The 19,521-nt window shown below is 43.1% G+C and overlaps 1 protein-coding gene across 1 annotated transcript in view; it reads right to left on the bottom strand.

The window, feature by feature from the left end:
• The window catches only part of LOC121614009 (calcineurin subunit B type 1), a 26,121-nt gene extending 6,600 nt beyond the window's left edge, over positions 1-19,521 (bottom strand). The window contains exons 1-2 of the mRNA XM_041947770.1: positions 19,309-19,521; positions 9,488-9,527 (exon numbers count right to left, since the gene is read on the bottom strand). Of these exons, the coding sequence (XP_041803704.1) occupies positions 9,488-9,527; positions 19,309-19,311 (43 nt within the window). The 5' untranslated portion in view covers positions 19,312-19,521. The remainder of the gene's footprint in view (positions 1-9,487; positions 9,528-19,308) is intronic.

Genomic DNA, 19,521 nt, shown 5'->3' with positions numbered 1-19,521 from the left:
GATAGCTGAGGAGGAGTAAAGCAGGAAGCAGCAGACAGACACACAGACAAATACACTTTTTGCAGACTTACAGCCTTTGTTGTCTACTGGTGCTTTTTTAGCACAAAGCATCTGAATCTTTCGTTGCCCTGCCATCAGAAACAGCCCCGACTCCCTGACTGGTATACTGAACAAGGGCAAGGAGTAATCCAGAAGCAATAACAAAGCCACTTCTTAATTACGATATAAGCTCATTCACGAATAGTCACATGATCCTTTTGGCCAACCACAAACTACTACTTGGCCTGCTTTAATCTGGGGTCCTACATGACATGGGGTATCTAGTAGACACACAGCTAACAGGGGGAAAGAGGTGTGACAGGATTATGAGTTTAGCTCATTGCAGTTCTGATCATGATCCACGAGGACAGCTGGTTCAGGTAAACAAGAAGAAATGGTCCACTTATGATAGAAATTACAACAGCACAACAGCTACTTTTACACCAAAATTAGTGCATATATCTCGTTTTTTAAACATGGGTACACCCACAATAAATAGGTGATTGATGTCTTCCTATTGCCAGTCTGTGTTTTTTCTGGTGCGTCATGTTCACTGTTGCAAACTCATCCAAAAAGAGTCAACAGTAGAAAGCAGCATGGAGGCCAGTAACAACATGATGGTGGTTATATTCTTCATATCTTTTATAAGATGGTGATGATGAGATGGAAACGGAGTGTAACAAGTTGACAGTCCTGCTTGAAATGAGGCAAAATTTACACGCCAGCATCCAGGACTTCAACACACGTCACCATTGTGCAGGAAAAGGGGTGAAAATCAGTGTGTCCACCCTGGTGTCATGTTGCCATTACTGCAAATCAGAGCTGGAGCTCCTAAATACCCGTAACTGCTGCAGAGCCGGGAATGAATGCAGATTGTTCCCTTTCCCACTGAAGACAAAAGCCAGATGTCAGTGGGTGTTAGTGTGGTTTTTTGCTCAGTGTGGAAGAGGCTTATATTGTAAAGTTTGCATCATATCAGATTTATTTTACATTCAATCTGACAACTGGGAAAAAAAGACATTTCACTGCAGCCTCCTGGTGTTAAATACAAGAAGGGCATGCAGGAATGTATCATATGCACCTTTTATATTATGTGCATGTGCAGATCTGAATGCACATTCAGGTGTCTGAATTGCAACAAGACAAACCGAAGCAACGGGATGTTATCCAATTTCTGCTTTTTATTATGTGATGTGGAAGGAGAGAGAGACGGAGAGGGAGACGGGTGTGGGCTGTGTTTTGGGTTTCAACATTCGGACATGCTGTGCTACATCAGCTAGATGACTAATCAGAGTGCAAGTGTGGTGGAGGAGCAGGGGAGGGACGAGAGAGAGAGGGTGAGAAAGAGAAAGTCGGGATGAACACAAGCACAGCAGCGGCGTTGGTCGAGGACCCAAACAGCAAAGAGCAGCATAACCCGCTGAAGTCCACTGTACAACATGCTTTTTATCAGTGTGCACCGCCTTCAGTCAACACCAGCGTTCCTGTACATTTACTGTGCCACACACTATAAAACAGTTACGATGTAACGCTCCTCTACTGGACACTGAGTGGGTTTTATTGTTTTTTGTTATTTCAACATCTACACAGTAAATAGCTGCCAGGAAGTCACCTGATAACAACGCAAGTTTTGTTTGATCAAAGGTGCCATTAAACCACCGAGGAGCACCAAGAGCACTAAATCAAACAGTAACGATATTACACGCAGTAAAGCCGTGAACTTCAGGTTTTGAACTTAGCACCCTAAGTTAGACACAAGCAGACGATGGAGGTGGAGAAGAGGGATTATGTCAGTTCACCTGTCCTGGAAATGTGAAATTAAGAACTGTATTCTGTACAATTACCTCAAATACTCGGGAAAACCACATTATAAAGACAGTTGTTATTATTATATAGCTGTATAATATGTACGTGTGTGTGTGTGTGTGTGTATGCAAATGTGGCCTGTGTTGTAAAGCACTTTGAGTGTTCAAGCGTAGACTAGAAACATGCTATAAATGCAGTCCATCCTCTGAATTATGATTATTTGCTGACCTTCCTGTTTCTATTAAAGTATATTGAATACATTTGCATTGTGGACTGTTGTTCAAACAGAATCGAGACATCTGAAGACGCCACCTTAGGCTATCAAATATTTTGTAAACCAGATAATTAACTCTGAAAATAATTAGATGCTGCCCTAGAATAATAAATATTATAAACAAATGAAGATCTAATTTTTCACTTGTATGACTGCAGAACGCTGATGGCTTGAGTCAGAACTTGAATTCATTCATGTCCAGTTGTTCCTTGATAGATTATTCTCTTACTCATCTTCAGCATTATCATCAGTCACTGGTAAACTGTGTCTGTGTGCTGTGCAAGCACCTGGTAAATTAAATTGGTGATGCACAAGCCTCTGCAGCCTGTTGATTAATAGGCAGCTTTGAGTCCTGTGCATCAGTAGGAAACGCAGCCATTCAGAGCACAATGGATGTTTGTTATACTGTGTCTCATTTCCATGAGTCCTGCACACATTCAGCAGATGCCGGCTTACTGCTTTGTTTTCATTCGTTCCCGATACATGATGAATCTGCACACGAGCACACAAAATGCGATATCTGCCGCAGGGTTTCTGTCTCCGCTAGGTGTGAGTTATCAGAGCGGAGCACACGGCTGTCCTCTGACACAACACACTTCCTTATCAGCAGCCTCCTGTTTCCTGGTCACGACACATGACACCAGCTTGGCTCGTAGCGGTTCAGCTGTGCAGGGGGCACCAATGCTACAGATAATCTCCATACTGGGCTCGATGGCCCCTTTTAAATCAAAGCCACATTAGCCTGTGGAACATGTCTTTTAACAGTTTGAGTTATAAATATATTTGTGATTTAGGGTTCAGCTTCTTCCTGACAAACTCCCTGGAGATATCACACACCCCACATTCTGCAAGTGGGTGCAAGACCAGCAGCATGGAATGACTGAGGAAGCAGCTCTTCCTTTGTGTTCACCAGTGACTTCATAATTAAAAAGCACTTCACAACAAAGATCAGGGGCCCATTTTCAGGGGTTGTCTGAAACTTACCACTTGAGTACAGAAAGTTCACTGTCATGGTTACATTCCCACTCTGGCCAAACAATATGTAGAGCTAATAATCAATTCAGCAATTTTCTTAAAGGAAAAAAGCCTGCATGCAGCAGGCACTAGCTTCTCAAATATAGATATTTGCTAGTTTTTTCAAAGCAGGACTCCCCTTCAAACAGCAGATGTTAACGTTAATCTTTCAAGCCAGCTCTCAGTCGCAGCTGAACTTCTCTTTGTTGCTCCACAGTCAGGTCAGTGGGATAAGCTGGAGCACAGATGAAAAATCGCTCCGGCGTGTACAACGCATAGCAAACTCAGGTGCAGTCGCTGAGCGGGGAACATCTGAACACCGTGCCCGGATCCCTTCCTGCAGCCTGGAGCTGCCAAGTGAGTAGGTACATGTATTATTCATGGTAGCAAGGACAACAGCTTTCTCACAGTCTGAGTTTCTTTCCCGGTCTTGAACCAACAAGTCCCAAGTCTGCCAGCATCACAGACAGACGTGGCTCCCAGTCGAGCCAAATAAAACTTGTGATTAAGACTTTTACTACAGCAGTTAGCTTAATTGACCTATGCAACATATGGCTCGTACTAAAAAACTGTTACGGTCAAGAGGAAGGGATTCCTGAATCACAGCATAGCTGGAGGTTTATGGCTCCATAGACGACACCCAATAAACTAATGAGGTTCTCTGATTCAACCATGTTATCTCATGCTGTTATGCAAACTCTTTCCACTGAGTGCAGTTAAAAAAAAAGGCTTAAATTCCTAGATCATCAGCTTTACAAGCACTGACTGCCATCCTCCTTTACAGCAGCCAAAATCTCAAAATGTGCTGCGATGACAGGTACTGAAAACTGTCCAACAGATAAACTACTAGTGTTGGTTTGCTTACAAGAGGAAGAACAGAATTTAAAAAAAAAAAAAAAAACTAACAGTGGAACAGCACTGAAATGACCATACTTGATGAAAACGTGCTGAGAGCCAGGGAGAGCAGGTACAAGGTGCTCTTTTTAACACCTGAACATCCAACTACAGACAGGAAGGAAGATTACTGTTGCAGAGAGGTTTCATATTGTAAATGTCCCGACTGCTTTGGTATGTTTTTGGGATGAAACCTGCAAGATGCACCTTTGTTCTTGCTGTTCGTAGTCTCCTCCGTGACCTCCGCTTGCAGAGGAGGAGGAGACGGACGTGTTTTTAAACCCACCGTCAGGCCACGGCCTGTTATGTCTGAGCAGCGGCGATGATGTGGGCGACGCTGCAAACAGACACTCGAATGCACACCTCTGCCCCACGTTCTGGTTAGAATATGGATGAAGGTACAGAAGAGCTGCAGGCTTTACATGATGGTGGAGTTGACTGGATCACTCTAAGGATTTAGCAGAAACATTTTTTCCACTTTACAGGAAGAGAAAGGGATGTTTGACAATGGCTTTGACATAATAATTAATTCAGAAGTATGTGTTTTTCATTACTTTTATTTGGTATAAAGCAACAACATAATGGAATAATACACCGAAGGCTTCATTTTTCATTTCATGGAACGTTCAAGAGAAAACAACCTAAAAAGAAACTGTGTTCTGAGCGGGCTGCACAGTCATAGAGGCTCCTCACACCGCTATGCTAATGAGCGGCTCTGAGGGAGACCCAATGTAACTGTGAGATGATTATGATAATCTCATATACTCCACCGCACAGCTCAACACACACACACACACTTTCATAAGCGCTGCATGCACCCTCAACTGTGTTACTAAGCAACTGGAACCCGTTAGCCCCCCAAAGTAGCCCACACACACACACGCACGCACGCACGCACGCACACACAAGAAGGTGGAATATTCAAACAACTGTTCATGAGGTGTACACATGAAAACACATGCATATGTATGCTGTCAGCATTTGAGTGCACACAGGAGGCTCACACTACGTCTGTCACACGCGCATAAGCATCAGTTAACATAAAAAAAATACTGAAATGGTCCTTCTGGTCTGAGGTCCGCTGCTTGTCTTGCAGTGTCCTCCTGTACTGCTTGTATAGCTGTGTGTGTGTGTGAGCTTGATATGTGTTAACAATCATCAGGACAGATTCCTATCCATGGGCAGTTGCTGATACTTGACCTAAAAATGCAGCCATTCCTGCTTCAGTTCAACCACAATCAGAACTGTTTCATGCAGTTCAACACCAGCGTTTTTGTAATTGGTGCAAGCTGTCAAAAACCTCATTTTTGGGCAGCAGCTCCAGCCACACACTAAGTCTTCTGCTTAACCCTGTAACATTACTGGTACCACAGTTAACAGCACGCTAGCTCAAGCTAACCATTAAACAGCAGCACAGCTGCGTGAACAGAAAATCTGCTAAGTGCAACTGGCTTTTCCTCCCCATTTTCGTTTAATTATAAAACACAATGTTCCCAAAATGTCATTAATGAATTTGTCCTCTTAAGCACGCTCAGCCCTCACATTAATGGAGACATGTGACTGCATTAACACATCGAACCTGAACTGAGACAAGCAGGGGAGGGAGTGACATGCAGAGCAAACTTCAGCTGGCATGTTACTGATAATTACAGCCTGGACTCTGCTGCATATAGCTCCACAAACACGCAGGGTGGGGTGAGGGTGGGTAAACACGAGAAGGTTGCATGCACAGCTCGGTAATTACACAAGTTTGACACATGACACTGGTGTGCCAATTAGCATAATGGGGTTCTACTGAGCCAATGCAGGTGGAGGGTCATCTAGGGAACATATTAGAAGAGTGCACTACAGTCAGATAGAAACTGATTTAAAAAAGCCAGTGATTATAATCATTAAAGAGGAACTCACAAATCAGTTCAGTGGTCATGAGGAGAACTGCTTAGCCTGAGAAAACAGCTGCAGAACATCTGGAGGAGTTCTCTAAAGTCAAAAGAAATAACCCTGCTGATGTCATGAAAGTGAACTGAGGGCAAAGCGCCAGTGTAGGATCTAACATTTTTTTCAATGTCTGACTCGCGATCCCTCTGCTTTTCCATTTGAACAATTCTTGGTTCAAATCTGTCTCTCAAAAGTCCCCAAATGTTATGGAAGTGCAAATTTCTCTTAAATTATTATTTTCTTCTATTTATTGTTTTTTTTCATGATAGCAAAGTAAACATATCGAAACAACACTTTAACACATAAGTATGAAAGCATGAACTTTTCATTTGAAGTCATGTGTAATTGGATAATGCAGAATAATTGTGCTTTTTTTCACCCTAAAAATAACAACACATGAAGTTTTAAGGAGACATATTCTGTCTTCTAAATGGGAAACTAGCTTGACTGCTACAGCAGCACATTTGCAGCTGCTGTTTTCAAATGTGGAGAATAGAGTAGCATTTTCTTAAGAAAAATCCCAGCGAGACAGTTAATTAGCTAAAATTAATGGTGGTTAATGTTCAAACACAGCTGCCAGTTGAAGGCGGCTCGGTCTTTCTAGTGCTTTCATCAGGTAGGCACAGAGCAGACTGTGGCTTACCTGGGAATCAGGTCATTTCTGGGACTAAAAAAGAGGCAAATAGACACACACACACACACACACACAGCATCCCTCGGTTTTATCTCATGCAGGCCGCCGGTAAGAGGAGGCCATACAGCCGAGTGTGTGTACTACAGAGGAGAGCTCCAGCACTCGGTCCATTAGGCCGATTGCTCTCACTGCTCTGATAATGTACAGCTCGTCTGCACAGACCAAACTGAGGACGAAGCAGGGCAGCGGACTGATGGTGTATGTATTTATAGCCGTGCCGTCATCAGAAAACCCCCGACTCACCCCACCAACAGAGGCTCTGGCTCCCGCCCTCAGGGAAACCCCTAGCAACAAGGAACTCCAGCGAGTCACCCACCGTTTATTTTGGGCGGCCGCAGACAGGCCTGCGATGGTTTCATGCTCGCTGCTGCATTTCTCTGTGCGAGCATGATGCGTTGAGGCAGTTTTGTGTGTGTGTGTGTGTGTGCGTGGGGGGTAAAGAGGGTGGTGATACAGTGTGGGCACGTTCATGCACTTTAGCAGAGTGTGTATGTGTGGAGGTGTTTGCCTCTGTGGTTTGTGCGCCTAATTATGCACACTCCCACAAGTAGGCCATTAAATTTTGCCTGATCTAAGCTCGACTAAGCCAGCAGGGGCGAGCCGCCGCGTTGATGAGAGTATACAGGCCTTTCAAAAAAAATTCATCCCCCAGCACAGAATAATGATCTTAATTCACAATCCATCTTATCAAGGTGATTGCTAGAGAGAAACTCCTCCCGTGCATCTTACAGAAGGCAACAATGAAGTTAAGAATTGTCTGATGGCAGGCACAGGTGAGTGGGCGCCATGTCTCATTGAGAGCGGTTAGGCTGAGGTGCACCACAGTGAATCTATCCGACCAGAAGGCCAGGGCTAATTTCTTCACAGCCAATGCCTGCCTGTCCAAGCACTTGATGAGTTGAACAGCTGCTCTGTCAGTGGAGGGGGTGATAGAGAGAGAGGGAAAGAGAGAGAGAGACAGAGATACAGAGAGAGAGAGAGAGAGAGAGTAAAATCAAAGACAAGAGAAACTAGGAGATGGAGGACATGCATAGTGGCAATTATGCACAGTTTCCCAAACTTAAAAAAAATCCAATATAGGAAGACAAAAGTCATCCTTAATTCAATATGTACCATTTACACCTTTTGCTTAGCAATTCCTCATAATGTTTGCCTATTAATTTAGCAACTACTTAGTTTGATATTGTTGAAAATTGCCTGTCTTCACCTGTTTAAATTAAGCAATTTGATGTGTTTCCTATATGTCATCTTAGAAAGAAAAAGAAAGCAGGACAGATGACCGTCAACGAGGAAGACAAACAGACAGACAGTGGTGAATAGGGACAGAGAGAGAGGGAAACAGGCGGGCAGAGAAACGGAGAGACGCTGTAAATATCCCAGACTGAATGCAGAGGTCCTTGATGGGTTCAGTTCAGGGTCATGCATCATCCAAATCCACCTCCCTTCGCCATGGTGGCACAATCCTGGGGGAGGAATGCCTGGAAGTCCTGGCAGGCCAAGGTCCCGTCCCCCATGATGTTACAGTAGTACAATCTAAGTATGGACAAGCCGCAGAGTGTCTCTGCCCACTCTAACGAGGAGTGTCATTTTGAATATGTTCGTGTGTGCGTGTATCTTAGTTGAGCTGCTCTGCAACACGAGGACACTCTTAACATGACACATTATGCTTAAAAGAGTTTAATTACCTAATAAATGCGTCCTCTGTTGTGCACAGATGCATCCACTACTAACAGAAACAGCAGTTTTCCTTTTGCAAGTGCATATTTTTAAAGCCAAAAATCAGATGAAGAAAGAATCAAATAAAGAAAAACAAATTAGCATCATTAAGACTCTGACGCAAGTTTAAATCCCAGCAGAACTTTTTTTCCCTCCGACACTGTTTGATCAAAGACAATTCTTCTCTTCATCTGCAGCACCAGGCATCTCCAACTCTGATGTCAAAACAATTATTCACGCGTGACTCTGATTCTGAGACACGATGAGGTCAATCTAAACAGCGGCCTGGTCCCTGAAGTGCACCTCCACCACAGAGAGACCTGTCGCTGTCTCAGTGCTCATTAAACACGAGCAGCAGTGGACATTTCAGCCCGGTTCTCAACAGCCTGCAATATGCAGAGAGAAATCTGCATCTCTGAGGACTTCTCAACAACACGAGGCTGTGTTGATGTATCATCAGGTAGAGAAGGTGAAGGAGGCGGACAAGGAAGAAATGTGACTCATATCCTCGGCTCTCCTCCTCCTCCTCCTGAGAGCTCAAATATGTCTACTGGGCAGACATCTTGTAAACATGACAACAAGACGAAAACTTCACAATATCAGAAACACATTAATTATACTTAACAAATAAAACGTGAAATAACACATTAAGTGTGTGTCAGCAGATGCAATTAAACTGAAAATGGCACTTTTAAGCGCATCAGATAATAATATGGGTGGGTGTTACGGACTGTTGTATTTACTGCCATATGGTAGTTAATTATCTGGAAATTCAGTTGAGAAATAGATAAAATAACCAGATCGTAATATTGGCTTTTGGCTCATCAGTAGAAAAACCTGATCAAAGGACAGGACTATTGGAAAAATGAATACATTGAATGCTGTGCTGCTCATTGACTTCATCATCATCATCATCATAAAAATCCATGCAATTTATGTTGCAAAACATTAATACTCAGAATAAAATACAGAGCAGATGCCAAGTATTTAATGACTATGTCAACATTCTGGGGGAAACCCTGCAAGTGATGAACCACATCAGACAAGGTCTCGTTCTTTGAACAAAATGAAACAACTGCACATCTGGAGCAAGCAAAGGCTGAAATACTTACAATGCGAGCACATCTCCAGAGGGTAACTGGCTTCATTTCCCTGAAGAGAGACAGAAACACGGGAGTCAGTTTATGCTGTAACTGGAGACAAAAGTACAGGAACAACCTCAAATTACGTGGGATATATCTGGAGTTTCCAGTAGGGGCACATTACATCGAAAGTCCATTTTAAATGAATGTAAACCAACAACCACAGCTGGAGGTGTTTCTGTGTGTGTGTGAGATTGTTAACAGGAAATCGCTCCTGACACCATGAAACATCCTTTTTGTGTTTGAGGTCACGTTGTTATGAAAACTTTACAACTGTTCCATCTTTCCTGTATTCAGAAAATCTTTTTTGCCAAATACAATCAGGCAACAGCTGGTTTTGCCACAGTCAACGCGACTAACGTTCTCATCAACACTTACTTGCTAAATTGGTTCTGATAGCAAGAACATTGCGAAACTCTTCAACACCGTGTTACTGGAGGTGTAGGAAAAGGTCGAAGCTTCATAAAATCAGCACTCAAATGTAATAATTTTTGTTTTTGCACGTCTATTCATTCTGTTTGAACCCAGGTTTTCTGCACAGTTGCAGATAAAGATTAGGCTACGCTAATAGTATTTCCATTATACTATTTGTAGAATTAGATTCCAGTGGTGGCCGACAAAACTGATGAGTTATATTCATCAAAGAATGTTGAATGGATAAAAAAAAAAATTAATATGATGAATCACTTCATTAAACATGAGGATTTTGTTCAATGTTTTTTTTTATTTTAGCGTGATAACGTCATAAATTATGATGACAGACAGACGCTTCATTCAAAAACATCTAAAGAAGCTTTGAATGCAAACAAAAATGACATCCGGTAGAGCCCCAGATGCTGCTGATTAAAAATTGCTACAGTACAAACGAGTATTTGTAGACTATTTTCTGCAGAACTAGCGGTTGTTTCCTTGTTCTATTGTCACACAATGTCACCTGCTAACAGACAATAGGCTCTGGTGAGAGCCGATTCATTTTCATACCATACATTTTCTCAGCGACAGGAATAATGCAGACAACAGAGGAAGCATTCAGCCTTGTAATGATGTCTGTCGAGGCAGGCTGGCGATATTATCAACCCTCCTGATACAAATGAGATGTTGTTTTTTTAATCCTGCCAATCGACAGAAACAGGCAGGATTGTAAATTTAATGGCTTGGACTCTGGACCCAGTCCATACTGTTCAATAAAAATGATGGTTTGTAACTTCAGCCAATATCTTCAGCACTATGTCTACGGATGAAGAAAAAAGGGAATAGTGCATTCCAGCATGAAGTCATGGTCTTCTGGTTTTCTTTGCTGCTGTGCCAGGATGTCACAGTGTTGGTGTTATAGAAATAAAGCACTGATGAGTGTGATGAGTCACGCATTAAGACTTTCTGAGGTCGTGTGTGAATGCTTCTATCATAATATAAAATCTTTTTCAACGTGAGGCTTTCCTCCTCTTCAATGGTGAAACATCTTCACTGGATCTGAATTCTTCAGACAGTCTGCGTGTCCTTCAAGTACAGCAGCGCCTTACAACAGAGACAACTGTGCATCCCACAGACAAATCATACCATTTTAACATTTTCCACAGTCGTACGCTTACAACTGTTACTGTTTTGCATAGCAAACCTTAGGATTTTGACACTGCATACAATATTTTGCATATTTTAATGGGTTTAATATTGCATAAATGACATATTCTATAAGCAACAAGGTTAAAACTAAAATGAGATAATGTTGGATGTGTTATTGCAATGTTTGAACACATTTTTTGTACACTTGCCGACTTAAACTTTACTCTGTGTTTTAGAACACAAACACAGACAATGTCACAGGTGCTGTGGTTAATCTTTGTGTAACTGCAGATTGCACGCACTTTGACAAATACAGGCTACTTAAAACTGTCAACATTTTTAATGAATGTTTCTCTCAAACCCCTTGAGGCTGTTTTCTATTTACATGTTCATCCCCTTTCAAATCATGCATCATGCTTTGCACGCCATCGAATTTTCCAGCACAATGCAAAGTCTCTTTAAATGAGCCATACTATCCAGAGACTGCATTGTGTGTGTGTGTGTGTGTGTGTGTGGTATTGGCTCATTTTCAGCAGCCACATCCGCATCCCATCCAACGCTGCAGTGTCCACTGAGCCTGAGTCTGATTGCTGGCAGAGTGAGGCTGAACGCTCACATGAGAGCCAGTGAGGAGTCCCTGTTGCAGTGGGGTGTGTGTGTGTGTGGGGGGGGGGGGGCAGGATGGGGATCTTACAGCTGAGAGAGAAAGACGCCCCGGGCCAGCAAGCAATCGACCGGAATTGTCCTGCAGCCCCATCGAGGAATGCCAAACTGAGACTGCGCTTGGCACGCCGGACATGCAAACAGGCAGCTCGGTTTGAGCAGCCAGGTCCAGAGACGGACGACATACAGAGTCCAGGATACCAGCTACTGACCACAGCGGCCGGTCTTTCAAATAAGTGGAAGCAATGCTACCTGCAGTGTCTTTATCGATGCCACCAGCAGAAGCCAAAGTCAAAAATTTTCAAATGGTACGCACACCCATCACACAAAAGTCCAGACTGAGGGCACATTTATACCAGGATTGACTGAAACTGGTTAACACAACTCCGAAAGTCAAAAACTCTGGCACAGTCTGCACAAAATAACCACACTGAGAAAGCTCAAAAAGATTCATAATGTAACCTCAACACAACAAGCTTATTGATTTTTGATTGGCTTGCTTGTTTTCCATTAACAATATGATTAATACAGCTCTCCCGCTGTGGTTAGGACCAAAGAAGAAAGTATGCATTATGACAGTTGTACAGTGACACACAAAAGCACTGTGCACTATGACCCGGCTAGAAAAAGTAAGTGGCAGTTATGTCACCTACTGGCTTATCGCTGTGCTGCGTACAACAGCAGAATTACCTCAGAGGAGTTGTGGTATTTTAAGAGCAGCGAGGAGAAAGAGGTGACACGGGATTATCCAGGAGAGCGACTTAGCATTTGACACCATGTCAGGAGAGGAGTCAGCCGCTAGTGCAGCGATCAGAGGTTGACATGTACATGGTTTTCCTCTCTGCAACACGTCAGCTGTGGCTGGGCACTGCCAGTTTGAGGGATTGAATTCCAGTGTTGCTCGGTGCGTAGCGCCTGACTCCACCATTACTGGGTGTCCCCTTGCCTGTGTGGCTCAGAGGGTAACAGTGACAATGCGATACTTTATTGATCCCTGTAGGGAAAAGTCCTTTTGTTTGCTCCCCGACACAGAGCTCGCTCTGCTACAGAGCAGCATGGAAAGAGCTGTAGAGATACAGTGATTTGCTAAAGGAAACTTCTCCTGGATTTTGCATTCAAGGCCTTGAGCCAGTGACCTCAGGTTCAAGGACAGGCTTTCAAGGCACCCTCACCATGCTACATGAGACATAGGTTGTTGTGTTCAAATAATTTGAATGAAAGTATTCTTCACTACAAAAACAAACCGGGTCAAAGAGACAAATAATGTACACCAGAGTAAACTGCACCAAAAATAGCCTCACACACCCAGTGGGCAAGGTTTCATTAATACTGTATTTCAACAAACACAAAAACAGGTAATTTTGCTAAAGGAGCATTAACAATACAATCATTATCACACAATTCAGGAAGATGTTGGATTTTAAAGCTCAATGCACCAGAAGTGATTAACAGATAATATCTACGTAAATTGTGAATGTTGGGGAAGCCTTTGAGGCAACGCTGCCTTTGAGATATTCATTTATTCCTCAAACAACAGAGGGATAAGTCAGAGAGAAAGCTGCCTTATCCCTCTGGACAGATAAGAGCAAAAGAAAGCTGAAGTACAAGTGCAAAGAAATCTGTGTGGATCCATATGAATGCATGGACAATGAACGATTTCAAAACTTTTGTTTTCTGTACTAACACCCTGAAATCTTACTGATATCTTGAGATAAATTTGTCTTCATTTACACAGTGAATAAAAGAATACCTAAACAAAATGCTGGGTGTCCAGATCCATAGTTAGTGCTAGCTATAGGGTCCCTGTAGGTAAAGAGACTTACAGCAAAGCAGATTTGGTGTTGAGGATTACAGGTTTACTGAGGCCTGCCTTAGGTCACTGGTGTAGCTAACAAGGGGTCAGGAGTAAACTCTTGTCACATCCTCTGCTACAAACCTCTTCGTGCAGTTCATGTTTAGCTGCCCCTTTACAAACATCCTAATGGAGCGTATCAGATGGGGTGATTATAAATACACAGAAAAAGAGGTGAACAAAGAGGCATCTGCACATACACAGAGAGGAATGGAGGCAGAAAGAGGAAGAGGGAGACTCGTGTTGGCTCATCAATAATGCACGCTTCATTCAGAATCAATTAGGCCTTAGCACACAAAACACGTTTTGCATAATGAAGAGTCTGGCAACGTCGCTGGTTCAGCAGCAACGCTACGGCCGACCCAAAAACCAGGCTAATTATAGACCTGCAGAACCCAGTCATAACATGAAAGACTGGGGAGTATATCACACGGGGCTGCAGACTTTGAGAGCTTTTCTCTGGCACCTTTGACAGGACATGAGAAAGCATTCTGTTCCCCGTCTAAAAAAAGCTAAATCAAATGATATCATATTAATATTTGATTAGCAGTAAGTGATCCCTCCATCACAACTTTCTCATTATACTGGAGTAAAAAGTTCTTTGCAGCTCCTGTTCATATTTAATGTCTTGTTTCCTGTAGCTCAAAAGGCAGTAAGTAACTCCTTTAACACAACTAAAAACTGCAAAGCCTGAGACTTCTCATTCAGCCTTTATTCATCCAGGGCAGGGCAAACTGAAGTGCCTGAGATGTTGTGCCTAACGCCACGGGTGGACTGACGGGCACAGCGGACCAGCTGCATTCAGACGCAGCGTCAGCACGATGGGCAAAGAACATCCAAACAGCTGGTGGACGCTGCTGCAGCAGTCATTCACCTCAGAGACCAAAGTGAGACGAAAATCACAGCAGCAGTTTGTGATCAAACGTCATCAAGTGCACATTTATTAGGCACAACAAATCTCAGCAATCACCACAGGAAACCTCAGGAAGTGCAGCAGCGCTGCAACAATTTCTTGATTAGTCAACTGGCAGATAATTTATTGAAAGTAATGCTGAATACTTCCAGCTTCTCTAACATGAGGGTTTGCTGCTTTTCTCTTTTTTATGTTATTGTAAATTATCTCAATAAATGTAATGATTGTTAATACTTTAGGCACGGGACTGCTGATGGGATAAAATCATGCAAACTGATGTCATCCTCTAGGACTCTGGGAACTTAAGAGAGGCAAAGATGACTACAACGCCATCTAAAAAGTAAAAACGCTGTGTGTGTGTCTGTGTGCACACAATCAACTAAAACAACTTGCCATTTCGAACACATCTGTGTGTCTAGTTTGGCATGTTAAAGTTACTTTGCCACACAATGCATGCTAGTGACACGTTATTTTTGAGGTGGAAAGAGTGTGTTGTGCATGCCTCTCCTCCCTGCTTTGCTTGCTTGCTTGATTAGTTCAGGGATCACAACGCTCCCCTCCTCCACACAAATGCGTCTGCAAGTATCAAGCTTGCCATATAGCCAAGCTTCATGACAAACATACTCAACCCCCCCAGAGCCACAGTAGAGAGCAGAGCTGAGCTGAGCGGTGCTTTCAGATTGGTCTTTAAATAGAGTTCACCCCTCCATTTTTCAGCCCAACTTTGTACAGCAGGCAAAACCCAGACCAATAACCAGCTGATGCACAATCATTAATAACGTAGCACTCTTTTGCATAAATGAGGAAAATGAGCTGCTGGAAGTTTACAGTCATCTGTCTCTTAGCACAGACGTTCCGTTATTTTCCTTTTGTTCCTTGAAGCAACACCTCTCACCTGTAATTCTTGTTTTGTAATATCGTCTGAGCAGGTGTGCTTGCATGTACGCTTGCTTCTGTGTTGATATGTGTGTGTCGAGGATCTGCGCCAGATTAAGGAGTCAAGTGCAAATATGAAAATAATTACCAAAATCTTAGCTGCCTGAAAGAACTCTGGCAGAGCTAATCCTCTCAGCCATTTCTATCCCCGACTTGGGCTTACCTATACACGGTTTTGGAGGCCTCATAATACCATACAAACTAACAATGCCTAAGTCTTCTTAAGCATTAACCTAATGGTGATAAAGCTATACTGCATTTACCAAGTGTTCAACTAAATACCAGGATACCTGGCTAATGCAGCGGCCTAAAGTCCAGCAGAGAGAGCATAACGATGACACTTTGGTAGAATAGATTGTATATATCATTTAAAATACGACAAAAAGCCCATCAACTCCAAACAGTGCAAATGTTGTCTTCAAGGTGCTTATTTTTGCAGAAATAGTCAAAAACCCAAACTTACAAATAAAAAGTGTTAAGAATTGTTGCTGGATGAATAACCTAACTAATCTATTGCTTGAAATATGAAATTTCTACCAACTGACTGACAAACCTGTACAGCAGGACCACTGCTGTGTGAAAGGTCGCAGCTGTAGGTGAACACCAAACTACTTTCAAATGCTATTTTTGGAAATGCTGGTTTTATATAAAAATGTAGGGCTGAACAATTAATGAAAACGTCATTGCAACTGCAATACAGCAACGTGCAACATCCAATCACAGGAGCTGCAGTTTTTTTGACGAAGGGTAAAATGCATCACAACATACCGTTTCAAATGAAGCACTGTGGTGCTACAGAGATGCTTCAGCATACAAATCAGATTCTCCAGACGTAAGAGAACATGCATGTTTTGGTAAAGACTCAAGCAAAAATCAGCATCAGCATCATTAAATTTTTATATGTTTTGGGTGAAAATGAATGTTTTTGCATGTTTTTCAGCCCTATAAAAACGTCCTTACATTTAATTCCTGTAAACAGGTGAATATTTATATTCACTTTATATTCACTCACTGGTATGCACTGGGGTTTGGTAAACGTTTCCTTCAACCAGCAATGTTTCTTTAATATCCGAGTACATTAATGCTCCATTTTCTAATACTACAGATGGCTTCATCAGTGAATGAAGCACCACACTGTTGGTCCCACTGTAGTGCTCAAACTGTGCTTTTAGAGGCTAATTACATGCAGCACATTTGATGTCTTGAATGCTGATTAGGCAGATGGTTCAAATCAGCCATAGATGCTGCTTCTCCCCAACAGGTGGATTGATCATATTCCCGAAACTTAGTAGGCGTACAAGAAAAGAAAAAAAAACTCTAAAAACTAAAACCAGCTTTTTAAACCCCTCTTCACCTCCTACTACATCAGTATCAGTGGCTAGAATTTATTACATGTATATGTCCATTGTGACCTTTTCAACTTGTCAGCAATACTGAATGCTCTCTCACGCATTATATCCACTAAACAGCCTATTCCAACCAGTAATTAAAGGCAACCCTCGACGCGCCATGCGGACATTACCTCAAACTTTTCTATTCGCTGGGCGCAGAGGCCGACATACCAGACAAATGTTTGCTGACAAAACTGACAAGAGTTTGGCCTGTGCCACTGACTGCTGGCTCCAGTACAAGCCCAGCACTGCGGCGCTGCAACGGCCAGTGAGGAGAATAAATCCAGATTGAGTGGGCTGGTTGGAAGTGCAGTGTGGATCACGTAGTGTTGATCATCTCTTCTGCTGGTGGCTCGCTGGGGCTTTTATCTCTTTTACATTAGCTCCAGCTCGATCCTTATGTGGGTGGCGCTTGATTGCTAGGCAGCATATGGTCCCCTTAGCATCAGATCATTCCACTACATGCTTAAGCAACTGTTGTGTCCCTGCCCCCAACCTCCCCTTGCAGCTGAGAAGAATACATCTTGACAGGCCTTAAGTTGGCACACTATCTGTACGACATGCATGCCCCAAGTTTCTGCCCTCTGGCAGAGAGCGTAGACTGCTGCAGGCCAAATGTAACAAGGTGTTGTGAGCATTCTGAGCTTACCTGTCTCTGCTTAATGTATTTATGATATGAAAGTCATGGACAGGTTATGCTCCTATTAATTCGAGCCACTGTGGGTGTTGTAAGAGCTTCTTCGTTTTTACAGAGGCACCATAATATGCAGAACATAACCTCAGGGACAGTAACCTTGAATCACAATGTGTGAGCTCCTGACAGCTATGTAGTAGACATCCAAACAAGGGCTTGTTCCAAAGAGGCGGTTTACTAAGTTGTGTGGTTTTGCAGAACTGAGAACATCAGTCAATGCTCCACATTTGAGGTTTTACTCAGCAAGTGTGCCCAGATGACTCAGTAAACCTGCCTCTTAGAACAGGCCGCGGGTGAGTTCACACTTTGTGGGCTGAAATGTGAATGTAAATACCAGCTCCTTTAAGAGATTCCCTGACACTGTAGCTGTTTGTTGACATTTGAGCTCACACTAACCTGACCAAGGGGGGTTGAGGTCAATCAAATCATTCTGGTTTTAAAGAATCGTGACCAAGATAAGCTGAACATTTTACAGATTAAAAAAAATAAACGTGTCACTGTTCTCTGGTGGACAGACGATCTAAAGGTGGCGTTTTTTCTTAATGACCTCAAACATATCTTTGACAATTCTGGTTGCTTATCAGCTGATATACACACCAATACCTACATATGTGGAATAAGCTAATATAAGTCTTTATATCTGCCTGACATATTTATCAGCTGAGTCCTAGTTTGTATACTTAATGACAGATCATTAGCTCGTGCCGTATTTACAGCAGTTTGAATCTAGTTGTGAATAACAAGTCTGAGTAATCAAAATCTATACCAGCACTAATATGTGACTTTTTTTTCATGTCCCTGGACAGATTCTGACCATGGAGGATTGCTGGGGAACAAATGGCTGCTGCTGCCAATGTTGTGCCATCAGTACATCAATAACTGCTCAGAGAATTGATCCGTGGAGGTGAGTTTGATCTTTGGGTGGATGAATAGGAACTGTGTGCATGAGAGGACAGCGGAGGGAGGCGTAAAACCTACAACTCCTTGCTACGCCCTTGCATTTCCTTTCTGACAGTTTTGATCCTCTGTTGAGTTGAATGTGGATCCTGAACTGGACTGGCCTGGTCAGGTACACTCTAATTGTTCACTACAAGGATGCTCAACGGTTACTAGGCAACTCGTCCACATACAGATATATGAATGTATATATTTAAATATATCCAGTCGACTAAGCAATTAATCAGGACAGCTTGCCAATCCTGTGGCCTGCAATGGCAGCCTCCTCTGGAAGTAGATACAAACGTAGCCTCGGCCTGTTCATTAAGCCCAAATGAAACAATGTTGCAACTATAAACACAGCGTCGTGCTACAAAAACGTACATTGAACACATTTCGTTGTGCGTTAAATGCAGAACGAACGAGTGCAAAGACGTAACTTGAGCAGACGTTACATTCCCCTGCCTGATGCGTGAACTGTGCCACAATCGGTCGCCAAACTGGGCCCAAAAAGCGACTATTTTGGTCACGAAAACTAATTTCCACAGGCCTCGCTGCTAATAAGAGCGAAGGCTATGCCGAGGAGGGATAAGAAATATCTGGGCCACAGGCTTCAGGCTACTGTCAGCCCGGGGGTATAGCACAGAGAGGGAGCCAAAAGTGGGTGAGGAAAGCGTTTCCTTCTCGCCGGAGCTCTACGTGGTCGACTGCTACCTCAAAGCAAAGCGCTCGCCATGAAAAACAACCTGTCAAAACGCCACATTATTCGACACACCGCAGCTCGGGCCTGCCCACTGCTGTGTTTACCAGTCGGCGGAGGGTGAAATTAGGAGCTTTGCCGCTTACCATCTTGCAGGTCGGATGATGAAATCCAGGCGATGTGAACGGACCGGAGGTAAAAACAGAGGGAAGGGGAGGGGGGGGAGTCGGTAGGCCGCCGAGTTGTGGCGAGAAATACAAAAAAAAATACGCTCGTGGTGCTCTCTGAGGTCTCGTCCTGGCTTTACGGGCGACCCAGCTTCACTAACTCTTCTCCGTCTCTCTCTCTCTCTCCTTCGC

Source organism: Chelmon rostratus, chromosome 11, assembly GCF_017976325.1.
Source record: "Chelmon rostratus isolate fCheRos1 chromosome 11, fCheRos1.pri, whole genome shotgun sequence".
In the NCBI taxonomy this organism is placed as follows: domain Eukaryota; kingdom Metazoa; phylum Chordata; class Actinopteri; order Chaetodontiformes; family Chaetodontidae; genus Chelmon; species Chelmon rostratus.
The sequence above is the reverse complement of the archived record's forward strand: the minus strand, read 5'-3'. Positions and strand labels throughout refer to the sequence as shown.